This window comes from Scyliorhinus torazame, chromosome 9, assembly GCF_047496885.1.
Source record: "Scyliorhinus torazame isolate Kashiwa2021f chromosome 9, sScyTor2.1, whole genome shotgun sequence".
Taxonomy (NCBI): domain Eukaryota; kingdom Metazoa; phylum Chordata; class Chondrichthyes; order Carcharhiniformes; family Scyliorhinidae; genus Scyliorhinus; species Scyliorhinus torazame.
In genome coordinates, this window is record NC_092715.1 from 139,408,150 (window position 1) to 139,430,921 (window position 22,772).

A 22,772-nucleotide genomic window follows, 5' to 3' on the forward strand; every position below is an offset into this window, starting at 1 on the left:
CAGGGAGGATCTTCCCTGTTCCTTGCAAAAGAAAAGGCAGGACCTCTAGTTGTGATCATTAGCGCATAATGCATTCCTACTTTTCCCATGTGGGTCAAGGGAATTAGAAGCATAATGGTGTGTTTTCATATGGATGTCAAACCACAGCAATGACATTCTTAATTTCAATTTATCGTAGATCATTTTAGGAAAGATGTTCCTGTGGTAGGCTGCATCGCTTTGAAAAAGAGATTGCAAGTCATTTTGTCTTCCACACCCTTGTGTGTTTTTCAAAAAGCAAAAATAATTCTGTTAAGCTGACACCTACTTGTCAGGACAATGGTTACAGTCTACGCCCGTTAGAAATATTTGATCTGGGAAGATTGGAAGTTTCCTGTGTTCTTTTGTGTAATGGTTTTTCAGACAAACTAACATTTGTAGACATATTTGGGTGAACAATGGGAAACGATTGGAGTTTCACATTTAAAATTTTTTTCACTCTCAATAGAATCTGTTACTTGTCAGTAGCAGAGGATGACCCTGATTGCAAAGTTTTTGTTCAACACAGGATCCAAAATGAAGCAGCATGGAAGTGAGATAGGAAATCCATCTGTGTAATCAAATCTTGCAGCTAACTAAGCATAAAGCCCGTCCTTGAGCTCAGATAAACCCTGTCAAACACAAGCTCTCCAATCCCTATAGAAAGCCAAAGGCTGAGAGTATCTGTATAGACAGAGCTGGCCTCCATAAGTAAAATAAAAGCTGTCAAGTTTTCAAGCACAGAGAGTAATCTATTAAAATGTCTAAGCCAATTTACACCATCACTTAAGTTTTTTAAAAATAAATTTAGAATACTCAATTAATTTTTTTCCAATTAAGGGGTAATTTAGCCTGGCCAATCCACCTACTCTGCACATCTTTGGGTTGTGGGGGTGAAACCCACGCAAACACGGGGAGAATGTGCAAACTCCACACGGACAGTGACCCAGAGCCAGGATTGAACCTGGGACCTTAGCGCCGTGAGGCAGCAGGGCTAACCCACTGTGCCACCCTGCTGCCCTACCATCACTTAAGTTAACATTTTCCGTGATTTACGGTATTTCAGTTTGTCACATGGGCAAGTTCTGTGTTTCCCAAAAACATGATGGAATTGCTCGAGGTCTTTAGAAATGTGTACTGTGGTAGGTTGCATATTTTTTTTCTGTTCTTTTCTTCCACACTGAGACTTTGTGTGGGGAATGAAAACACTAGAATGAAGCACTGTGCGTGTGTGCTTTTGACCAGCTGAAACTCACAAATCCCATTTTTAAAGGAAACTCAATTTAAGCATTGTGAAAAATGTGCCCAAACCGCGTATTCAGCAGGTTAAATAGATGCTTGAACCAGCATTTTAATTCAGCAGCTTGGAACATTAACTGGAGCGAGATCTTCAAATTGGATAACCTTTGTTAGTGAAGAACAGAAGATCAGGCCAAGCGATAATTTGCCACTAAAGGGTATTAAAGGAGAAGGACAGCAGTAATACCAAAGGCTGCTTTGTGTCCATGATGGTTTTTAGTACAGTGTGTCTGTTGCTTTTTTCCCTTTAATCCAAACTAAATGGTCTTGGCAAGTTGAACAAAGCCTTTGCATTTGAATGAAAGGTTGTAAAACTATTCAGACATTAATGCATGGATTAAATGTGGATTGGCTGACAATAGGGCTGTTTGTATCATTTTTTTGAGAGCTGAAAGCAAATTCGTGAAGGGAGGGGTGATGCATTTCTCTGGGGTCACATGTCAGGATTGCTGTTCCATTAGTAGGTTTAGCTGAGGATGTGAATTGTATCTGTTCTAGGGTTTTGACTAAATGGTTCAATTTTTCTGGCACTGGACAATTTTTAAATGCTGATTTAGAAATGAAACCTTTATTTCATTGTGCAAAACCAATAATAAAAACAATAGTTTAGTCACTGGAAAACAGGATGTAGAATGCACTCTGGAGAGATATTTTGTCATTGTTGTACTGTTGTCTACATTTTTAAGTTGCATTGTTCAGTAAGGAACAGAATGTTTACTGGCCCCTTGGTAACTGGGTAGATTGGAACTGTATTATTCCCCGTCTTGCTGCCATTTCAATCTATTTCATGTTTTCTTATGTGAGTTTGATGAACCTTGTTACATATAGAAGTACAGTTAAGAACTCAGCAATTGTTTATGTTACCTTCCAAAAGATGTTTCAAGTAAAAGAACAAATCCAGATGCCTCAATTCAATTTCTCATATATTTTTATTTTTCCAATTGAGGGGCAATTTAGCATGACCAGTCCACCTACCCTGCACATCTTTGGGTTGGAGGGGTGAGTGATTCGGGGCCGGAATCGAACCCGCGTCCTTGGTGCCGTGAGGCAGCAGTGCTAACCACTGCGCCATCGTGCCGCCAGAAATTTCTCACATTTCTATTTCATAGTTAGGCGACATGGTGGTACAGTGGTTAGCACTCCTGCCTACAGCGCTGAGGACCCGGGAACGGTACCGGCCCCGGGTCACTGACTGTGTGGAGTTTGCACATTCTCTTCACGTCTACGTGGGTTTCTCCCCCACAACCCAAAGATCTGCAGGTTAGGTGGATTGGCCACGCTAAATTGCCCCTTAATTGGAAAAAAAAATAATTGGGTACTCTAAATTTATTTTAAAAATATATATTTATAAAATAAACTAGAGATAATTAAGCCCTTTAGTGAAAAAAAAAACTACAGGAGGGAGATAAATCATTTGGTTGCATGGTGTTCCGAAAACAACCTCTCTCTAAATGTTGGAAATAACAACTTCATCAACTTCAGGAAGCGTAGCACGACACACACTCCAGTCTGCATCAATGGCTCCGAAGTGGAGATCATAGAATTTACAGTACAGAAGGAGGCCATTTGGCCCATTGAGTCTGCACCAGCTCTTGGAAAGAGCACCCCACACAGGCCCACATCTCCACCCTATCCCCATAACCCAGTCACCCCACCCAACACTAAGGGCAATTTTGGACACTAAGGGCAATTTAGCATGGCCAATCCACCTAACCTGCTCATCTTTGGACTGTGGGAGGAAACAGCACCCAGAGGAAACCCACGCACACACGGGGAGGATGTGCAGACTCCGCACAGACAGTGACCCAAGCTGGGAATCGAACCTGGGACCCTGGAGCTGTGAAGCAATTGTGCTAACCACTGTGCTACCGTGCTGCCCCTAATGGTCGATAGCTTTAAGTTCCTGGGGGTCACCATCACCAACAGTCTGTCCTGGTCACTCACGTTGATGCAACAGTCAAGAAAGCCCAATAACATCTCTATTTCCTGGTAAGGCCTGGTACAGCCTGGTAAGGCAACTGCTCCGTCCAAGATCGCAAGAAACTGCAGAGTGTGGTGAACTCAGCCCAACGCATCAAACAAACTTGCCACCCTGACATTGATTTTGTATACACCTCTTGCTGCCTCAGGAAGGCAGACAGCATTATCAGAGACCCCTCCCACCTAGGCATTGCCTTCTTCCAGACCCTTCCATCAGGCAGAAGGTGCAGAAGTCTGAAGACTCGCACATCCAGACATAGGAAATGCTTCTTCCCCACAGCTACAAGACTCCTCAACGACTCCCCCTCGGACTGATCTGTTCCCTGTAAGAACACTATTCACGACACCCTATGCTGCTCTTGCTCATGTATTTGCTTTGTTTGGCCCTTGTTTCGCACTGTAACCAATCACTGTTTGTTGATGTAACATTTGTCAATGTTCTCTGTTGATTATTCTTTTGTCTACTATGTACGTACTGTGTACGTTCCCTCGGCCGCAGAAAAATACTTTTCACTGTACTTCGGTACATGCGACAATAAATCAAATCAAAAACTTGTTAAATGGTGGGATAAGCTCATTTTGAACAATAAGTGTATATTTTCAGTGAGTAAAAGGTTGCAAAATCCTGTGATTGTGCAAGGAGGTCTTTCCTCAAAGAGAACAGGTTTGCCTTGTAAACATGTATTTTTTTCTAATCTGAGTCCTCTAATTGAAGCAGATGGCCTTGTACTGGTTTAGCTTTATCAAGGAGTATATTTATTTTTTTCAACTTTCTCCTGAAGTTTTCACATATGGTGCATTTAGCACTGAATGTTGATTAAGTAGATTTGCATTGACAGGTGAAGCATTTAATCAAATCCTTATTCAGGCCTGTACCGTCAGAGAAGGCAGAGAAGCAATGCACCACAGATAAAGTAGTTAATTCTCTCTGCGCTATGCTGTATATTTAATTGTGATAATTATTGCCCGTTAATGCCCAGATACAAACCCAAACCGGACGGGATATTTTATTTAAATCCACTGCCTTCAAGTTGTATTTCCCAGTATTACATCAGAACTCGAGCACTGCTGGAATTTGTTTTCTCATTCTTCCACCGTGTTTCTAAAGAGTTCATCTACTCTTTGTGCACATTCTGCATCCTGCTGTTTGGCTAGTTGTCTGAATTTACATTTGCTGTCGAAATCCTAAACCAACCTTTCCCATGATGCTGTCGCAGATGCCAGACACTGGAGTATAAAGCAAGCAGCTGTTTCCATTACAGCATCACTATATTATCCTACACAATCTGTTTCCTCTGTAAGAACTCTCCTTGCATTCTCTGCTGGCTCTTTCGGTCTTTGTATCTTGGGGAATGCCTATGCACTTTTAATCCTGACGGCCACTCTTATTAGATTAATCGTCTTCATACATTCATTTTAAATAAACAAATCCGGTCTCCCCTCCTGACTTGGAAAGTAGATTCCTTCTTTGTCCTGCACTCATTGGTTTTGGACAATCTTGCCTTTGTAAGGCAATGTCAGAAGTGCTTAGAAAGACCCATCCCTCTCTCCCATTTATATCCTCACAGCCTTGATCTTTCACTCACCAATTCCTGTTTTAAAATAATATATAACTAATGCACAAAGAGACCTGTTCTATTTCCCAGTGAATAAAGTATCGGCGCACCATTGTTGCACAAGATTTGCACAAAGATAGCGAGAACCAGCAGAGAATTTTAATGTTAGCATGGAAGCAATTTATTGAGGAAATTAATTGTTCAGGATAATATTCTGCTTTATTCAAAAGGGCTGTATCCAGTTTTGTTTTAAATAAAAGCACAGTTCTACAAAGTGAATGTGGCAAACACAATAACATAAATATTGGTGTCTTGTATCCCAGACTGTTATGAAACAGTGGTGTTCAGATGCTTGATTGACTGGGAAACTGGGGAGGGCTATTCCAATGTTAATACTGTTGGACAAACTTTTTTGAAGTTGGTGTTGTTGCTTGCTACATGAAAACCAGCAGATGAGTATCTATGTAGCAGTTCTACCCATGTAGCCGAGTTCTAACATGCGTATTGGACTCTGCAACAATTCGGCTTCACGCCTCATTTTATAGAAATTAAACTTTAAAGAGCAGAATCCTAAACATTGAATAAAATCTTGTCAAAAATTAATTGTGCAGTTGGTGCGCAGCATAAAATATTGACTTTGGCAGTTTGTGCACAGATGAACGTTGCAGTGATACAATTTCAAGTACAATGTTTGCTGTTCAAAAGCCAGGGGAGACCGATTTTGGGAAGATTAAAGCTAGTAGCGTTCCAAAAATGCGATGGAGGTTGGTTGGATAGTGAAAGCTCACTTGGATTCATCAGGAGATAAATAGACGACATATTTCATTTTACTAAAAATACCCAAAGCAAAAGAAACGGGGTTATTATTATTCCGTAATGGGAGAAGTCATGTGTGATTAGTGTAACATTTTTAATTCCAATCCCAGGGCACTTAAATTGCCTCTGGCTCTTCAAGGCTGTCAGTTTTTGCTTCCCAATGCCGTCTCCTTTACTGTCATTGGCTTTGCTGTTTACAGCTCCTGCAGAATGCATTCATAAAATATGAGTAGTATAAACCATTCAAGGTTCCAGGATAGCAGAATGCACAATGTACCTCAGGGTGTTGCCCCAGATTGAGAAATGTTTTGTTCAAGATTACCACGCTACTGCAGTTTATTTCTCTTTTTGGGCTTAATATAATGCTTGCAGCAAGAAGACATTGACCACATCAATGCATTGTACTGTGTAATAGTTATGGGAGGGAATTCCCGAGCATTGAACTACAACAATTGAAGGCATGGCTTCCAATAGAGGGGTGCATGGGAATAGGCGGTGGTGGGGGCTGTGCGGGGAGATTATAAATGAAGAGAGATTTTGGAGGAAGTTGTGCTGAAGGTGGATACCGTGGTGTGTGTGTGTGTGGAAACAAGACTGCGGCAGGGTTCAAACACAATGGATGCCAACTTTTGATTTGAGACATTAGAGCTAATGTGGAATGGCAAGATCAGAGACCTTTGGGTGAATAGGACTGAAGATACAAAAGCAGCAAAGTTTTGGATTAGCTTCCATCTATGGAGGGTACGGGAAGCTCAGAGATCAACCATAAGAATATTGGAATAATTGAGTTTGGAGGTCGCAAAGATGTAAATGAAGGTTCCACTGGCGGATAGGCTGAGATTGGGACAGAGGTGGACGTCATCTGCGGATGGACTAAAGCATTCTTGGTGATGGGGAGATGAAAGGTTGGAAGCTCGGATCAAGTTCAGATAGGTTGCCAAGTTGATCCCATGCCTGCAGCAGATGTCATCAAGGGAGAGGGTGTGGTATTCAGGGATAGATTCTTGATGTAATCCCTGGGTTGTGTCAGCCCAAGATTAATTTAGAAATTTGAAGTGCACAATAATTAGGACTGAAACATAGCAAAATATATTGCTGCCAATATTATCCCGGCATTTTAGATACATGCATATATTTAAAGCGTAAATTTTGGTTTTAAATATACAGGTTGTTAATTTACTAACAGATATTCAAGAGCAACCTTATAAAACCTGCCGTAGATAATGTACATTACTCGTGCACATTCAGTAACTGAAGGGCTATTACATTGTACTGATAACCATTTGGATATTTATAAAGGTGGGTGACTTAGAATTTTATTTCTTTCGTCTGTCTATCTCTCTCTTGAATTGATATTTTTTAAGAAATGGTAGTCTTGATCAAAAAGGTGGTCGGAGGGCAAAGGGTTAAGTAATGAACACGATTGCGGTCATTACCCTGTCAGCTTGATTCTGATGATGCTGTTCTTATCACATTGCAGTCATATGAAGCTGGAACGTGTTTTATTGCCTTTTTAACCACACTAAATTATAATAGAGCCTAGGAGCTTGCTGTTGGCTGATGGCCAACAGAAGGAAAGCATATGAATGGCTTAATTGTAGAGCAAATCATTTGTTTATAGCGAGAAGGTTCAATTTGCTAGCCAAATGTTGTTCAAAATGGGGGTGAGAAGCAGAAAGAATTTGATGTGATCGGGCTGGAAACGCAATGGTAGTTTCTTATTTCTGTTCGGTTGCCTCTAGTCTGTGCCTCTTCCCCCCCCACCCACCCCCCTGCACCCTAGTCAAAACAGGAGGCAAAATACATTCTTAACGGGCGAAGGCAGTTTGCTGCTGAACACAGTAAGTGCTTTCAGGAGAACAAAGGGTGGGGGATGGGCTATGGCAGTGTACTTTGGTAGGTTGACAGAAACTTGACATGGCAAGCTGCTTCTAGCTATTGGGCACCAGTTGTTGGCAGGATAGGTTTACATCCACTGTGGACAGAATTAAGGGAAGGAGGGGGCTAGGAAAACGCTTCAGGAAATCACAGTAAGGGGCAGCATGGTGTCACAGTGGTTAGCACTGCTGCCTCACGGCGCTGAGGACCCAGGTTCGATCCCGGCCCCGGGTCACTGTCTGTGTGGAGTTTGCACATTCTCCCCGTGTCTGCATGGGTCTCACCCCTACAACCCACAGATGTGCAGGGTAGGTGGATTGGCCACGCTAAATTGCCCCTTAATTGGAAAAAAAATAATTGGTTACTCTAAATTTATTTTAAAGAAAGGATATCAAAGTAAATCCTTGAGTTGTGATTTGAACATTTTTGAGTGGGAAAAACATTATATGCTGTAAATCTGCCATTGTTTCAGCACCCTAATTAATTAGTGACCCGTGTTAATAAGTAGCTAGGATTCGAGGCGATTAATTTGCCGTGCTTGACGTTTTGTGAATAGCTGTTGGACCTGGCTATGATGTATGCCATGTGATCATTTTGTTTCGTCAGGTGGACAGTTCCTGAGATTGGGAATGATATGCGAGGTCATTAAAAATGAACTGTAAATTTTGAAACCGTATAAATGTGCATCAAAATCTTAAATGTGCAGTCACGTTGAATACTTGAGCCTTACATCTACATAATTCTTTTTTATTTACTGATTCAGGCGGGGGCAGGGGGTGGGGGGGATGGAATATAAAGACACTTCAGAAGCTGAAATGCAGTAATGCATTTCCTGTTAGGGGTTGCTAACATCATTCCTTGCTGTAAGCTTTCTCCTGTATTATTAGTGCCTCTGATGCTTTCCTTTTTGTAATTGGTTGCACTGAGCATACACATCCATAAATCAGTGGCTTAATTACCATATGCAAGCATTAATTTGTATTGTGAATCACTGCTGAGCATTTTGCAATACTCAGAACTACTGCTACATTGCTCTCCCTTAATTGAGTAAATTGGAATGAAATGTTTTTTTTCCAGAGGTAAAGCCTCATCAATATTACACTGTTGATATTGCAAATCAATGTAGTGTCTATCTAAACTGTATTATACAATTTGAATGATTTCTTTTGACACACCCTTAAATATTGGGTGGAATTTTATTTGTGGTTCCGTTTTATATTTGCACCAAGACTGTTGTCAATTCAGCAGAATGACACTGAGTTAAGCTGTGCCGATATCAGTCCCCTTTCTACCATTAAGATAGAAAGGAGGAGGTGAATATATAATGAAACTTTGCATTTTGCATTGAGAAACCCCAAGTTTATCCATCTACAATCTGACTCCCAAGTGCTCATCAAAAGACCTGTGCTCAGAAAGTGCAAGCTCTTGGTGGAATTCTCCTATGGCTCCTGGTGCGTTCAATAGGGGAGTGGATGGGGGGGTGGGGGGTGGGGGGAGGAGGTGGATAGAATTCGGCAAGAGTGAATTTCCCGCAGGATCTTCCGCTGGTGCCGGTCATTGCGGATATGAAACCCGCTGGAGGCCGGAGTGAAACTAATTCGCCTCCCACGAACAGGATGCAGATAATGTCCTGACCGGAATCTTCCATCCACATCCTATTCTCTGCCAGCAGGAAAACATGCATGTGCAGAACACATCTGGAGCAACGTAGCGTGCAGAAGCCGGGGCTCACTCAAACAATGCCTGGGGCTGCCTCCGGAGTTCGAGATGGAAACTGCCAGAAATCCTGGACCCCAGAACACCACAGCATCCGCAGTGAGGAACACTCCCCGTTCGCACCCCTGCCATGGGACCTAGGCCCAGATAGGAGAAATGAAATGAATTCTGCCACAGAGAGGACACAAGACCTGATTTTCTTTTGGGGAGGGGCCCAAGAATATAGAACCTGACGATGATGAGATTCTGCCTCATCTGGCCTGGCTCATTGAATTTTAGTAAAGGGGATATGGCACATTTCCCAACCACATGTTCAGGGTCTCGACGGGGGAGTTCTCAAACCTCCTCTGTTTTTTGCACCCTTGGTATGCTACAGCTGAGAACTGACGTGTGTCCCAATGAAGTCTTTAAATTGGCCCCATATCTTTGCTGAAATAGGTGATTGATCCCAGAGACAATTGATTAACTTATTCTGAAGAGACAAAGATCCCACTGGGAAAAAAAATATTTCTTTTTTCAGATGTTTTATTTTATTTGGGTCTGGGAGTCATTTCGTGTGGTGCATCTGCAGGGCAGATCACCTTTTGGCAGAAGTATCAGGACAAGACAGCCATTTTAGTTCTGAAAATAACCTCATCCTAGAGAGGTGGATGGAGCCTCCAGTTTTGGGTATAGGGGGAAATAGGGTTTTCGCTACCAGAATTCCACCTATGGTGTCACCCTCAGTCTCCACTTCAGAAAAATAAATCTGTTCACGCTAAGTTGATGACCAAGAGGATTGTGCATTTTGTGTCCTGGCCCAGGTAAAGAAGTTGACAACTGTCATTATAAGACATTCCTAAGTATTTCCTTTGTTCCCATTTATTTTATTTTTATTATTTTTAATCTGTGAACCCATAATCGGGATGTGCATTTAAGCAGAAGACTAAGTTAAAACAGCCTGCTTACCAGGACAGTGTGTTCCCAGGTTTTGTATTTTGGAGAGGAGACACCAGACTCTTCGGCACTGAGTGGATCTTAGGAACCAGCTTTGGAGGGACTCGGTTTGATTGGTTAACTGGCAACCGGTGGGTTGGGCAGGGACACTTCTGCCTGACAATAATCAGTGATTGGATCCTGCGTAATGCTTTCTGAGAGAACTGTGCAGAAGTGTTTAGACCTCCTGCTTGCTGAAGTGAAAGAATTGTTCAATTGTTCTGTAAGCAGTGAGTGAGTGCCTAGCACATCCTTTGCTGTAAACCTGAAATGGTGCTGAAACTGCAGAGAAAGTAGACAAAGTTGCCAGAGAAAACCATCACAAGCCTAGAACGAAGAAGTACTAAAACAAAAGCCTGAACCTCAGAAAGACATTGACTGGAAGTTATCCCAGTGCATCAAAGATCTTTATTCTTTTATTTTTATTAATATTTCCTTTCCCTTTCCATCCCCCTTCCCCTCTGTGTTGTTTGTCTGTGTGTGTGTGTGTCGGTAGTGGGGCGAGTTAGAAAGGGGACATTGGGAAACGGATAGTAGATAGATTGTCAGTTACATTTTCTGCCTGTTTAATTATAATACTGTACATAATCAAAGGTTACTTGTGTTGTAAAGTTACAAATCTGCTGACTGTAGTTTATTTGGCTCAATCAAGGACCTTGGGTATTTTAAATAAACTCTCATTTTACGGGCAGCACAGTGGAGTAGTGATTAGCACTGATGCCTCACGACGCGGAGGTCCCAGGTTCGATCCCGGCTCTGGGTCACTGTTCGTGTGGAGTTTGCACATTCTCCCTGTGTTTGAGTGGGTTCACCCACACACCCCAAAGATGTGCAGGGTAGGTGGATTGGCCATGCTAAATTGCCCCTTAATTGGAAAAAATGAATTGGGGTAGGTGGATTGGCCATGCTAAATTGCCCCTTAATTGGAAAAAACAAATTAGGTACTCTAAATTTATTTTTAAAAACGTCTCATTTTACCTGTGTTGCATCTCTGGGTCAGTGGGGCTAGAATTGACCGTGCACTAATTCAGGGTGTGATAAAATCATTCACTGAAGCAGCTCAGTTGAGGCTACGTTCTGTAATGATTTTTTTTTGTTAGTTTTCTTGGTTATATAATCTATACTAAACTAGAAATACATAATTGGATCTTAAAGAACAGAACTATTGCTTTGTGGATCCTGTCATTTGTATCTGCAAACCTTCATTTCGGACATTGTCAAATGAGTTAAATTACTATTGTGATAGCATCTATTAAACACTAACTGAATGCTGCATATTTTTACATTTGCAAAACAAAATGCATGAATCTTACACTTTTTATAAACTCTTAGGCTGCAGCCACACCCACACCACAAATGCCCAGTAAACTGGAGTTACACAGGATGAAGGTGAAGTTAACAATTATATGAAAAGTCACTTATATTTTGTATTTTTGGTGAATATAGATCTTCACTGCTGCCTGCAGCAAAAGAGCTGGAAAATTCTTATAAGATCAGAAAGGAGCGGTATGATTGTTTTCCCAATCTTTGAAGCTGAACAGGATAGTAGCATTTTTTGTAACTAAAATTCCATTGTGGGAATATGATTCAATCTGAACAATGCCAACTCTCCAACCCCCATCCTGTCAAATACCGTATTGACTCAGCAACAACCATTAAGAACAGTACTAAACACGATTAGTCACAAAATGGGATGTGTGATATGTTGCAAGACCTATTCTGGCACACTGCCATGATCAAATATTGGACATTACATTGCACTTAAACTTTCCTCAAGCTTCACCAATGATTGCTGTTAAGGAATATTTAGTCAAAAAATAAGACATTATTTGTTCAAAAGGCAATGGTGTCAGAAGAGGCTTTGTAATCAGTGATTAGATTGTAATACAACAGGCAAGAGTTTTAGTTTAGTTACGTTATTGAGCTCCGGATTTCTTGAACTTTCTCTTTGTGTTTAAAGAAGTGATAATATTGAAGAAGCTTTGACTGATTAAGTGCAAACATTCTTGTGGAACCAGGAAAAATTGCAGATCTGAATAAGAGGAACTTCTTTTAACCTTAATGGGTTAATCGGAGCCTTGTTCTACTCAGCTGTACAAATCAAGGAAGTCTCAGGTTCCATCTCTGGCCTCCGCTGAATTAACTGATTTAAGCTGGGATGGTGGATCAAAGGGCAAGGGTATTGTCACAGTTTCCCTCAACGTTCCTCGGCTAAGGAGCAGGGAAATCACCAAAGGCTTCTGTTTCTGACAGCAAAATTGATGTCATGCAACCCCACTCCCACTCTCTCAGCCCACCAATGAGTGAGTGTACATTTGTATACATCATGTGTGGACCAGTTCAAACAGTGGTTCCCTCTTGTTGAAATAGCCTGCTGTGAGCACGGTGGCGCAGTGGTTAGCATTGCTGCCTCACGGCGCCAAGGTCCCAGGTTCGATCCCGGCTCTGGGCCACTGTCCGTGTGGAGTTTACACATTCTCCCCGTGCTTGCGTGGGTTTCACCCCCCCAACCCGAAGATGTGCAGGGTAGGTGGATTGGCCGCGCTAAATTGCCCTTAATTGGAAAAAATGAATTGGGTACTCTAAATTTATTTTAAAATAAGAAATAGCCTGCTGTTGCTAACTATCTGGAGTTGCAAATGAAGAATGAGTACTTGAGAAGCGTAGAACTGTAATACTGTGTGTTAGTAGGTTCCGTGGAGGAAGGGAGAAAATTAGTATGGGGTAGAGGAATTCCCATTCTCTGTGAACCATCTTTCAGAACAATCACCTTGGGCGGGATTCTCCGGCCACATTCGCCTGCCGACCGGAGAATCCCGCCCTAGGTCAATGGAGTTTTACATTGTACGCGGCTCGCCCGTGGCGTTCTTACGGCAGGCGGGACGGGAGAATCCCGCCCTAGGTCAATGGAGTTTTACATTGTACGCGGCTCGCCCGTGGCGTTCTTGCGGCAGGCGGGACGGGAGAATCCAGCCCTTTGTTTTTCATTTGGAATAAGCTACGTTTACAGTGGGTGTTGGTTTTTAAACGTGCACTTTCATTTCATACTCAGTGTTGGGTGACATTTATATTAGTTCCTTTTGTGGCAAGAGTGAATCATTCGCTTTGCTGCATCTCCACAGCTTGAAGGAAACATAAAACTGGTTAGTCTAATTGTGCTGAATACAGTTGCCATGAAAGGCATTGCTGTTCTGGATTCATTCCTTTCTATGACAGTGAGAATTGCTCAAAGGTTTTCTGCAGAACCTGCGCTTATTTAGGAAACGGAGGAAGAAAAAAATTGGTTTGCACTTACTGGCTGTGCATGCATAATAGGAAGAATTTAGCTTATTGTGTGGTGCTTGTGGTTGTAAATCCTTGTGATGAGCAGCATTTGCTTTCTCAGCTTACCCACAACGTCTGTGACTAATTGAGTGAATGTGAAGATTGCATCCATATGTTAATTACAGATACCAGAACCATCTACTAGACGAGGACTAAACAACACTGTCGGCCACATTTCTACCCCTATTTGAATATTTGTTTCCTGCGAGTCTAATTTAATGCTTGTTCACATTGAGCAGACTGGATCTGTAGATCATCAACTGCCTCTTTGGAGGGCCTGGGGAGGCGTTCAATGAAAAATGGCAGATTGCCAATTTTTTCTACAATTGGTGACCTGTGAAAGAAAATTGGGGCTTCACTACTTTGAGACATGTAATTTTGCAAATGCGATTGTTAATTACAGAAAAAATTGTGTTTATCTGTTGAAAAAAAAACACCCTTATATGCAAAATGTCATGGTTTCATTTTGAAAATGCTTCTTTAACGATATGTCATGGAAAATAATGCGTTCCATTTTTAAAAATTGTCCTTTCCTTTAATCCTCACCCGTTGGTTACAGTTTGTGCCTTTCTACGTGCAACATTCCATGCCTCTTAAAATCTCTGCATGCCTAATGCTGACTGATGCTATTGACCTTGTAAATCTCCTGCAATGAATTCAAATCAGGAGGTAACTGTGCAGAGCAAGTGTTGCAGTACAGGTCATTAGAGCTGTATTAGCACAAGGATTTAGGGGAGGGAGAAAAACTCAGAATGGTGTGTGTCCTGCTGGGAATTACTGCTGGTATACTCACTGACAGTAATAGATTTCCAGAGGTTTTGGTAATATTGTATTCAGTAGTTTACAGTGGGCCACTTGAGTGGTCTGGAAGAGCATTGGTAGATTTGGAGGCTGTAAATGAAATTCCATCTGCATTTGAAATGATTGTTCACAGCACGAAGATGAGGCAAGCATGTAACAAGCAACCTTGTCTTTATATCCGTTTGTTGTATTCTTGAGACTAATAATACTCATGTATAAGATATGAATACACACCTGAGATAAAATTATCCCAAGTGTATTAAATAATAAAACTCTGGAGCTGTAAGGCATCTGAATTTTGGAATACTCATTGCAAATCCTACTCTCTTAGTATATGAAAGAAGGCACCTTGATATGGCTTCAATTGTTTTGTAATGTTTTGGGTCAACACCCTTAACCATTATGGACTGAAATTAATACCATAAATGATTTTAAATTTTGATAAAACTGCTCTCATGAAGGACGTGTGAAAACTGGAAGAAGGAGGACTGAATTACCCAGCCCCTAAATGCTTGTCAGAATGACAGGATAAAATTAACTCCAGAGTTCTTACTTTTCTAAATGTTACAGTGATCGCAACAGTGCTTTTGAAAAGGTGGAGGCTATAGACTTTGTAGTTGGAGCCAATTTATTTCACGGAATAGTTTCATGGAAAAAGCTGGAGGAAATGCTTTACATCCATGGCTGAATCAGCCTGACAAGCTCTCACACCGCCCCCTCCTCTTATTAATATTCCTTTTGATGTGCGCTTGTAAAACAGAGGATTGCCTGTTAATCTGCTGGATCTCTGGAGTTTTTGGCACTAGCCCATAATTGATGTGTTCACATGACTGCTGTTGGAGTACTAATGATTAGATTGGTGGCGGGACTGTAATATCTTTTAGTTAAATTAGCATTGGCTTTTAAAAATATATATTTTTGGCTCGTAGACAAAATGCCCATACACTTTTCTAACACTTGGAACAAAAGAAAGAATGCAAATTACACAATCAAGAAAGATATTAGAGGATGTAAATTTTTGCTTTGCAGGATCACTAAAGTATACAAAAGGATTTGGTTGTAAATAGGTAGTACGAGTTTGCATGTTCTCCCCGTGTCTGCATGGGTTTCACCGCCATAACCCAAAGATGTGCAGGGTAGGTGGATTGGCCACGCTAAATTGCCCCTTAATTGGAAAAAAATAATTGGGTACTCTAAATTTGAAAAAAGTAAATAGGTGGCACAGTTATTTTTGGAATGTTTCTGCAGTTAGTTTCAAAAGCCTTGCATCTTTTGAAACTTTTGCGACACAGATTGGTGATCATCAAATTATTTTATAACAGTGCAACATGAAGTGAAAAATCAAACATTTTGCATTACAAGCATTAATAAGCGATGGCTAAGACCCTTTGAAAAGACGTGGACTCATTCTAACATTTGGGTGTGATTTTAGTTAAGTGTGTGAATCTCTGCGGAGTGGATAACTTGATATGTTGGCTCCCTCTTTTTCTCTCTCTTTGCTCTGGTTTCCGTAATGAATTGCCAGAATTTTGATCAGTACACAGTAACACGTGGGAATAATCACTTTTGAGTAACACAGGGAAAAGCGCAGAAAGTCTGATTCTCACATTCTTTCCTTCGCTTTAACAGACTGCTAGGTCCAGCTGTTATGATTTGTGCACGTTGTGTTTTGTAGATGGCTGATCCCTGCTTTCAATGTGCCCCCCTGCCACAAGAAAAGGCTGCCTTGTGCCTTTAATTGCCTTCACAATAGGATGGATATGAGAGCAGTATATGAGACTGGGGGGAGGAAACAATGTAAATCGATCCTCAAAAATTCATTTGGAAATAAAATTGGGATTTTCTTGCATCTAGTGTACTCTGACATTTGTGTGGGAAATTTTAAGGACTGAGTTGCTCAGTGAAACAGATGGTATCAGAGTGTTGCCTCATGGAAATTGCCTCATCAGCAGCACATTGTTCGTCTTTTTACACTGAATAGGTTTTGTGTCTCTTGTTTTTATTCTCATTTAGTTTAGATTTTGCCCATGTGTGTGTGTGGGGGTGGGGGGGGGGGGGGGGGATATCCTGTAATATTCTGCGCGGGGCTACATTTGATTACAGTCTTTTGCTTGTGCTAAAATTTGAGATGGATTCTCAATAAACACAAGGAAGGTTTCATCAAAGAATGTTTCTTTCAGTATTAAAATGATCACTGTCTTTCCCTGCAGCTTTTTGTGTTCCAGCAAATCTTGCTTTGTTGGGAAGGAGAGACAGCTTTTTAACGGTCTTATATTACAAAGTACAGGGTTGGTATAGTGAGAATGTGGTTCCTTTTGCCAGTCAGCAGTTTTATTACTGTGATCCACATGAATTGCATTGTAAGGGCATGCCCGTGCTTTCACTGAGCGGTTACCTACTGCAGACCTGACTCTCAGAAGGGTCCTTTTTTAAATTGGTTCACGGGATGTGGGCGTCAATGGCTAGGCCAGCATTTATTGCTCATCCTTTGAGAACGTGTTGATAAGCTCCCTTTTTGAACCGCTGCAATCCATGTGATGCTGGTCCATCCACAGTGCTGTTAGGCAGGGAGTTCCAGGATTATGACCATGTGACAGTGAAGGAATGGTGATGTAGTTCCAAGTCAGGAGTGTGGCTTGGAGGGGAACTTCCAGCTGGTGGTGTTCCCAAGCATCTGCTGCACTTGGCCTTCTATGTGGTAGACGTTGTGGATTTGGACAATGCTGTTGAAGGAGCCTTGGTGATTTGCTGCAGTGTACCTTTTATTCATAGAATTCATGGATGTACACTGCTCCCAGTGTGCATTTGAAGCAGTCAGCCCCTGACACAGGGGGCGAGATTCTCCGACCCCTCGCCGGGCCAGAGAATCGCCGGTAAGGGGCGGGGGGTGTGGGGGGACGTGAATCCCGCTCCGCCGCTGGCTGCTGGATTCTCCGGTGCCGGCTTTTCGGTGAGGGCGGGAATCGCGTTGCGCCGGTCGGGGGCTGTTGGCAGCGCCCCCCCCCCGCCCGGCGATTCTCCGCCCCGCAATGGGCCGAGTAGCTGCCCGTTTTCGGCCAGTCCCGCCGGCGTATATTACACCAGGTCCGTACCGGCGGGACCTGGCTCTGCGGGCGGCCTGCGGAGTCCTCAGGGGGTCACGGTGGGATCTGGCCCCCGGGAGGGAGCCACCGTGGCCTGGCCCGCGATCGGGGTCCACCGATCAGTGGGTGGGCCTGTGCCGTGGGGGCACTCTTTCCCTCCGCGCCGGCCGCTATAACGGTCCGCCATGGCCGGCGCGGAGAAGAACTCCACTGCGCATGCACTGGGATGACGGGAGTACACGCTGGCGCTCCCGCGCATGCGCCAACTCACTCCGGCCGGCAGAGGCCCTTCGGTGTCGGTTGGCGCGGCGCCAACCCCGCCGCCGCCGCCCTAGCCCCTGAAGGTGCGGAGGATTCCGCACCCTCCGAGCGGACCGATGCCGGAGTGGTTCACGCCTCTCCTCGGCGCCGGTACGGCCTGCCCTGCCGGATAGCGGAGAATCCCACCCAGGGTTTTTGCTTAGGAGATGCTATTTGTCCAGTATTTCTGATGTTTGGTTTTTGCACATGTGCAGTTTACGCTGAACTCTCCTCTCGATAGCCCACTCTCACAAGTTCACCAGAAACCCCCCACCACAGTGTTCCCCTCGCCAAAATGAATTTTTGAGTTGGTGAATGGGGTGTTAAATCAAGCGAGGTGCTTTGTCCTGCATGGTGTTGAGCTTCTTGAGTATTGTTGGAGCTGCACCCATCCATACAAGTGGAGAGTATTGCATCACACAGGCCTTTAGCCCTGGAGATGATGGGTAGGCTTTGGGAGTCAGGAGGTGAGTTACTTGCTGCAGGATTCCCAGGCCCTGACCAGCTCTTGTCGCCACAGTATTTATATGGGTCGTTTGGTCAGTTTCTGGTCAATGGTAACACCCAGGATGTTGATAATGGGGGATTCCCGAACAGGCGCCGGAATGTGGCGACTAGGGGCTTTTCACAGTAACTTCATTTGAAGCCTACTTGTGACAATAAGCGATTTTCATTTCATTTCATTCAGCGATGTGTTGCCATTGAATGTCAAGCGAGATGGTTAGGTTCTTTCTTGTTAAAGATGGTCATTGCCTGGCACTTGTGTGGCATGAATGTGACTTGCCATTTATTTATTATTTTTATTTTTTTATTTTAAAAAATAAATTTAGACTACCCAATTCATTTTTCCAATTAAGGGACAATTTAGCTTGGCCAATCTACCTGCCCTGCACATCTTTTGGGTTGTGGGGATGAAACCCACGCAAACACAGGAAGAATGTGCAAACTCCAGATGGACAGTGACCCAAAGCCGGGACCGAACCTGGGACCTCAGTGCCGTGAGACAGCAGTGCTAACCAATGTGCCACTGTGCTGCCCCGACTTGCCATTGATAAGCCCAAACTTTGCTGAATGTCCTTGCATGGACTGCTTCAGTATCTGAGGAGTCTTGAATGGTACTCAGTGTTGTGCAATCATCAGTGAACATCCCCATTTATAATGGAGAGAAAGTCATTGATGAAGCATCTGAGGATGGTTGTACCTCGGACACTAGTCTGAGGAATTCCTGCAATGATGTGGTAGGACTGAGATAATTGCCCTCCAACAACCACAACCATCTTCCTTTCTGCTCGGCATAACTGATGTTTCCTATCATTCTTAAATATTGTACAATACTTTCCAAAGGCATCTTTAACTGACATTTGCTCTGTTTATTTGTGATGACATTAATGAGGGTTTAAAATCACACAAATGGGCGGGATTCTCCGACCCACCGCCGGGTCGGAGAATTGCCTGGGGGCGGCGTGAATCCCCGCCACCGCTGGCTGCCGAATTCTACGGCGCTGGGGATTTGGCGGGGGAGGGAATCGCGTGCTCCGGGCGGCGGCCGCTAGCAGGGCCCCCCCGCGATTCTCTGGCCCGCGATGGCCCGAGTGACTGTCCGTTTACGGCCAGTCCCGCCGGTGTATATTACACCAGGTATTTGCCGGTGGGACCTTGCTGGGTGGGCGGCCTCCGGGGTCCTCGGGGGGGGGGGGGGGGGGGGGGGGGGGGGCGCGGGGGGATCTGTCCCCGGAGGTGCCCCCACGGTGGCCTGGCCCGCAATCGGGGCCCACCGGTCCGCGGGCGGGCCTGTGCCGTGGGGGCACTCTATTCTTCCGCGTCGGCCGCTGTGGTCCTCCGCGATGGGCGATGCGGAGATGAAACTCCACTGCGCATGCGCTGGATTGACGGCAGCACACGCTGGCGTTCCCGGGCATGCGCCAACTCGCGCCGTCGGAGGCCTTTCGGCGCCAGTTGGCGTGGCGCCAAGCCCCTTCCCCGCCGCCCGGCGCGGCGCAAACCACTCCGGCGCCGGCCTAGCCCCTGAAGGTGTGGAGGATTCTGCACCTTTGGGGCGGCCCGATGCTGGTGTGGTTCACGCCACTCCTTCGCGTCGGAGTTGCCCGTCCCGCCCATTCCCGCAGAAACCCGCCCAATGTTTGTACAGGAGTATTCATTGGCAATAAAGGCTGAGTGACACTTTCTGTTTTGTATGTGTACTGGAAATGACTTGACTGTGGCAAAGATGTTGAGATATAGCCTACCTCCTGCAAAGAAAATGCTGATGCTGCAGACCTACTCTAGGCATATTAGATTGTCATTTTAGAGGTACAAATGGTAATATTTTTCTATTTTTTTCAGGTTGATCCCTTGTTCACTGTGCCTGCACCTCCACCACCAATCTCTGTGAGCATGCCGCCTCAGATTCTGCCTTCCTACTTTCCCTCTTCATCTAGCATTGCTGCACCAGTTGAGCAGCTTTTAGTAAGGACTCGTTCAATGGGTATAAACACATGCGAGATTGGAGTAGTGACTGAGCCGGAATGCCTTGGACCTTGTGAACCAGGAACTAGTGTAAACCTGGAAGGGATTGTCTGGCATGAAACTGAGGAAGGTAAGCGGTTTTAAATCATTTATTTGTTCTGCTTGTAATAAAATCTGAGTTAGTGTTTGATTAACAAGGTTCGGTTTGTGATCATATATAAGGTTTCGACTTAAGAGAAAGCTAGGTAAACATAGATAAGAATAGGTTATACACATAGAGTTAGAGCTTGTCCAATATCCAGGACTGGATGAGTGGAAAGTCCCTCCCAGCTAAATATCGGGAAGACTAAATGAAGCCATTGGTCCCCACTGCAAAAAAACATTCCCGAGCCATTGATTCCATCACTCTCCCTGTTAACTCTCTGAGGCTGAACCAGACTGTTCATCACCTTTGTGTTGTATTTGACCCTGAGATGAACCACATCACTAAAGCCACCTGTTTCCAACTCAATTACATCAACCCATTGCACCTCTGCCTCAGCTGACCCCTAACTATTTAGTTGTTCCCCCTCCACCTGATTATTCTAGTGCATTTTGTTCTGGTCACTCATCTTCCACCCTCCATAAACTTAAGGTCATCTAAAACTCTGCTGCCTATTTGTCACTGTCTGTGCGGTGTCTGCATGTTCGCCCCGTGTCTGCATGGGTTTCCTCCGGGTGCTCCGGTTTCCGCCCACAAGTCCCGAAAGACGTGCTGTTAGGTAATTTGGACATTCTGAATTCTTCCTCCATATACCCGAACAGGCGATGGAATGTGGCGACTAGGGGTTTTTCACAGTAACTTCCTTGCAGTGTTAATGTAAGCCTACTTGTGACAGTAAAGATGGTTAATTATTTCCTAATTCTGAGCAAATCCCGTTTAACTGCCATTGCTGTGCTCGTTGACCTACAATGGTTTCCAGTTAACATCTTGATTTTAAAATTCTCATCCATGCTTTCAAATCCCTTCACAATCTCATCCCTCCCTACCTCTGTAACTTTCTCTCGCCCTAACATCCTTTGAGATATCCGTGCTCCTCCAATTCTAGCCTCTTCAACATCCCTGATTTTAATTGCTGCAACATGCCTTCAATTTCATCCCTAAACATTTTTTGAGACGCTCCATATTTAACCTTAGAATCCATAGAATCCCTACACTGCAGAAGAAAGCCAATCGGTCCATCGAGTCTGCATCGACCCCCTGAAACAGCACCCTAACCTAGGCCCAATCCCCCACTCTATGCTTGTAACACCACCTAGGGACAATTTATCATATCCAATCCACCTAACCTGCACATCTTTGGACTAGCGTAGCCGAAGGAAACCCGCGCAGACAGGGAAGAATGTGCAAACTCCACACAGACAGTCGGAATCGAACTCGGGTCCCTGGCGCGGTGAGGCAACAGTGCGAACCACTGTGCCACTGTGCTGACCTTATCTGAGGAAGGATGTTCTTACTATGAAGGGAGTGCAGCAAAGGTTTACCAGGCTGATTCCTGGGATAGCGGGACTGTCATATGTGGAGAGACTAAGTCGGTTAGAATTATATTCATTGGAGTTAGAAGAGTGAGAGGGGATCTCATAGAAACTTACAAAATTCTAACAGGATTAGACAGGGTAGTTTCAGAAAGAATGTTCCTGATGGTGGGGGAGTCCAGAGCTAGGGGTCAGAGTTTGAGGATAAGGAGTAAACCTGAGGTGAGGAAAAATTTCTTCACCCAGAGAGTGGTGAATCTATGGAATTCACTACCACAGAAAGTAGTTGAGGCCAAAATGTTGCATAATTTCAAGAACGAATTAGATATAGCTCTTGGGGCTAAAGGGATCAAGGGATATGGGGGGAAGGCGGAATCAGGGTATTGAACTTGATGATCAGGCACGATCATAATGAATGGCGGAGCAGGCTCAAAGGGCCGAATGGCCTCCTCCTGCTTCTATTTTCTATGTATGTTTCAAAGCTGACATATATCCTTATTTTCCTTGATGTCCAATTTTGTTCGATAATGCGCCTGTGAGGTGCTTTGGGGTGTTTTACCATGGTATAGGCGCTATGTAAATGCTTGTAGTTGTTGAAGAGGGTTGGGAGGATGCTAGTATAAAACATGAATCAGTTGGTCCAAATGGACTGTTTCAGAACAGTGAATGCTATGTAATAGTTCAAGGAATTACTTTGAGGTAAAATGTGATAATTGGATAACCAGGAATATAAATTATCTTGCCAGTTTTCTTCCTTACTTCCTCGCAACATTTAAAGTCATTAAATTTTACTGGGGTACAACTCATATCAACATATGAATTAGAAGGAGGAGCAGGCCCACACATTCTATGTGTGTAAGTAAGCTGCTTATATCTGAGGATTGTGAGTATTGGAAAGCTCTTTGACCTTAGAGGACATCATATCCAAGCCCAATTCTTTGCCTGACATCTATAAGTGTACTTTCTGACTGGATATTAATTGGGTTCTGAAACCTGTATATTATTATTTCTCTTCACTAACCTAAGGTTCTGATGTCAATTGCTG

General features: G+C 43.8%; 1 protein-coding gene across 6 annotated transcripts in view; it reads left to right on the forward strand.

Annotated features, from left to right (window-relative positions):
* The window catches only part of znf608 (zinc finger protein 608), a 121,827-nt gene that overhangs the window by 17,593 nt on the left and 81,462 nt on the right, over positions 1–22,772 (forward strand). For all 6 annotated transcript variants that reach the window (XM_072516557.1, XM_072516559.1, XM_072516556.1 and 3 more), the window contains one exon: positions 20,090–20,342. In XM_072516557.1, the coding sequence (XP_072372658.1) occupies positions 20,090–20,342 (253 nt within the window). The remainder of the gene's footprint in view (positions 1–20,089; positions 20,343–22,772) is intronic.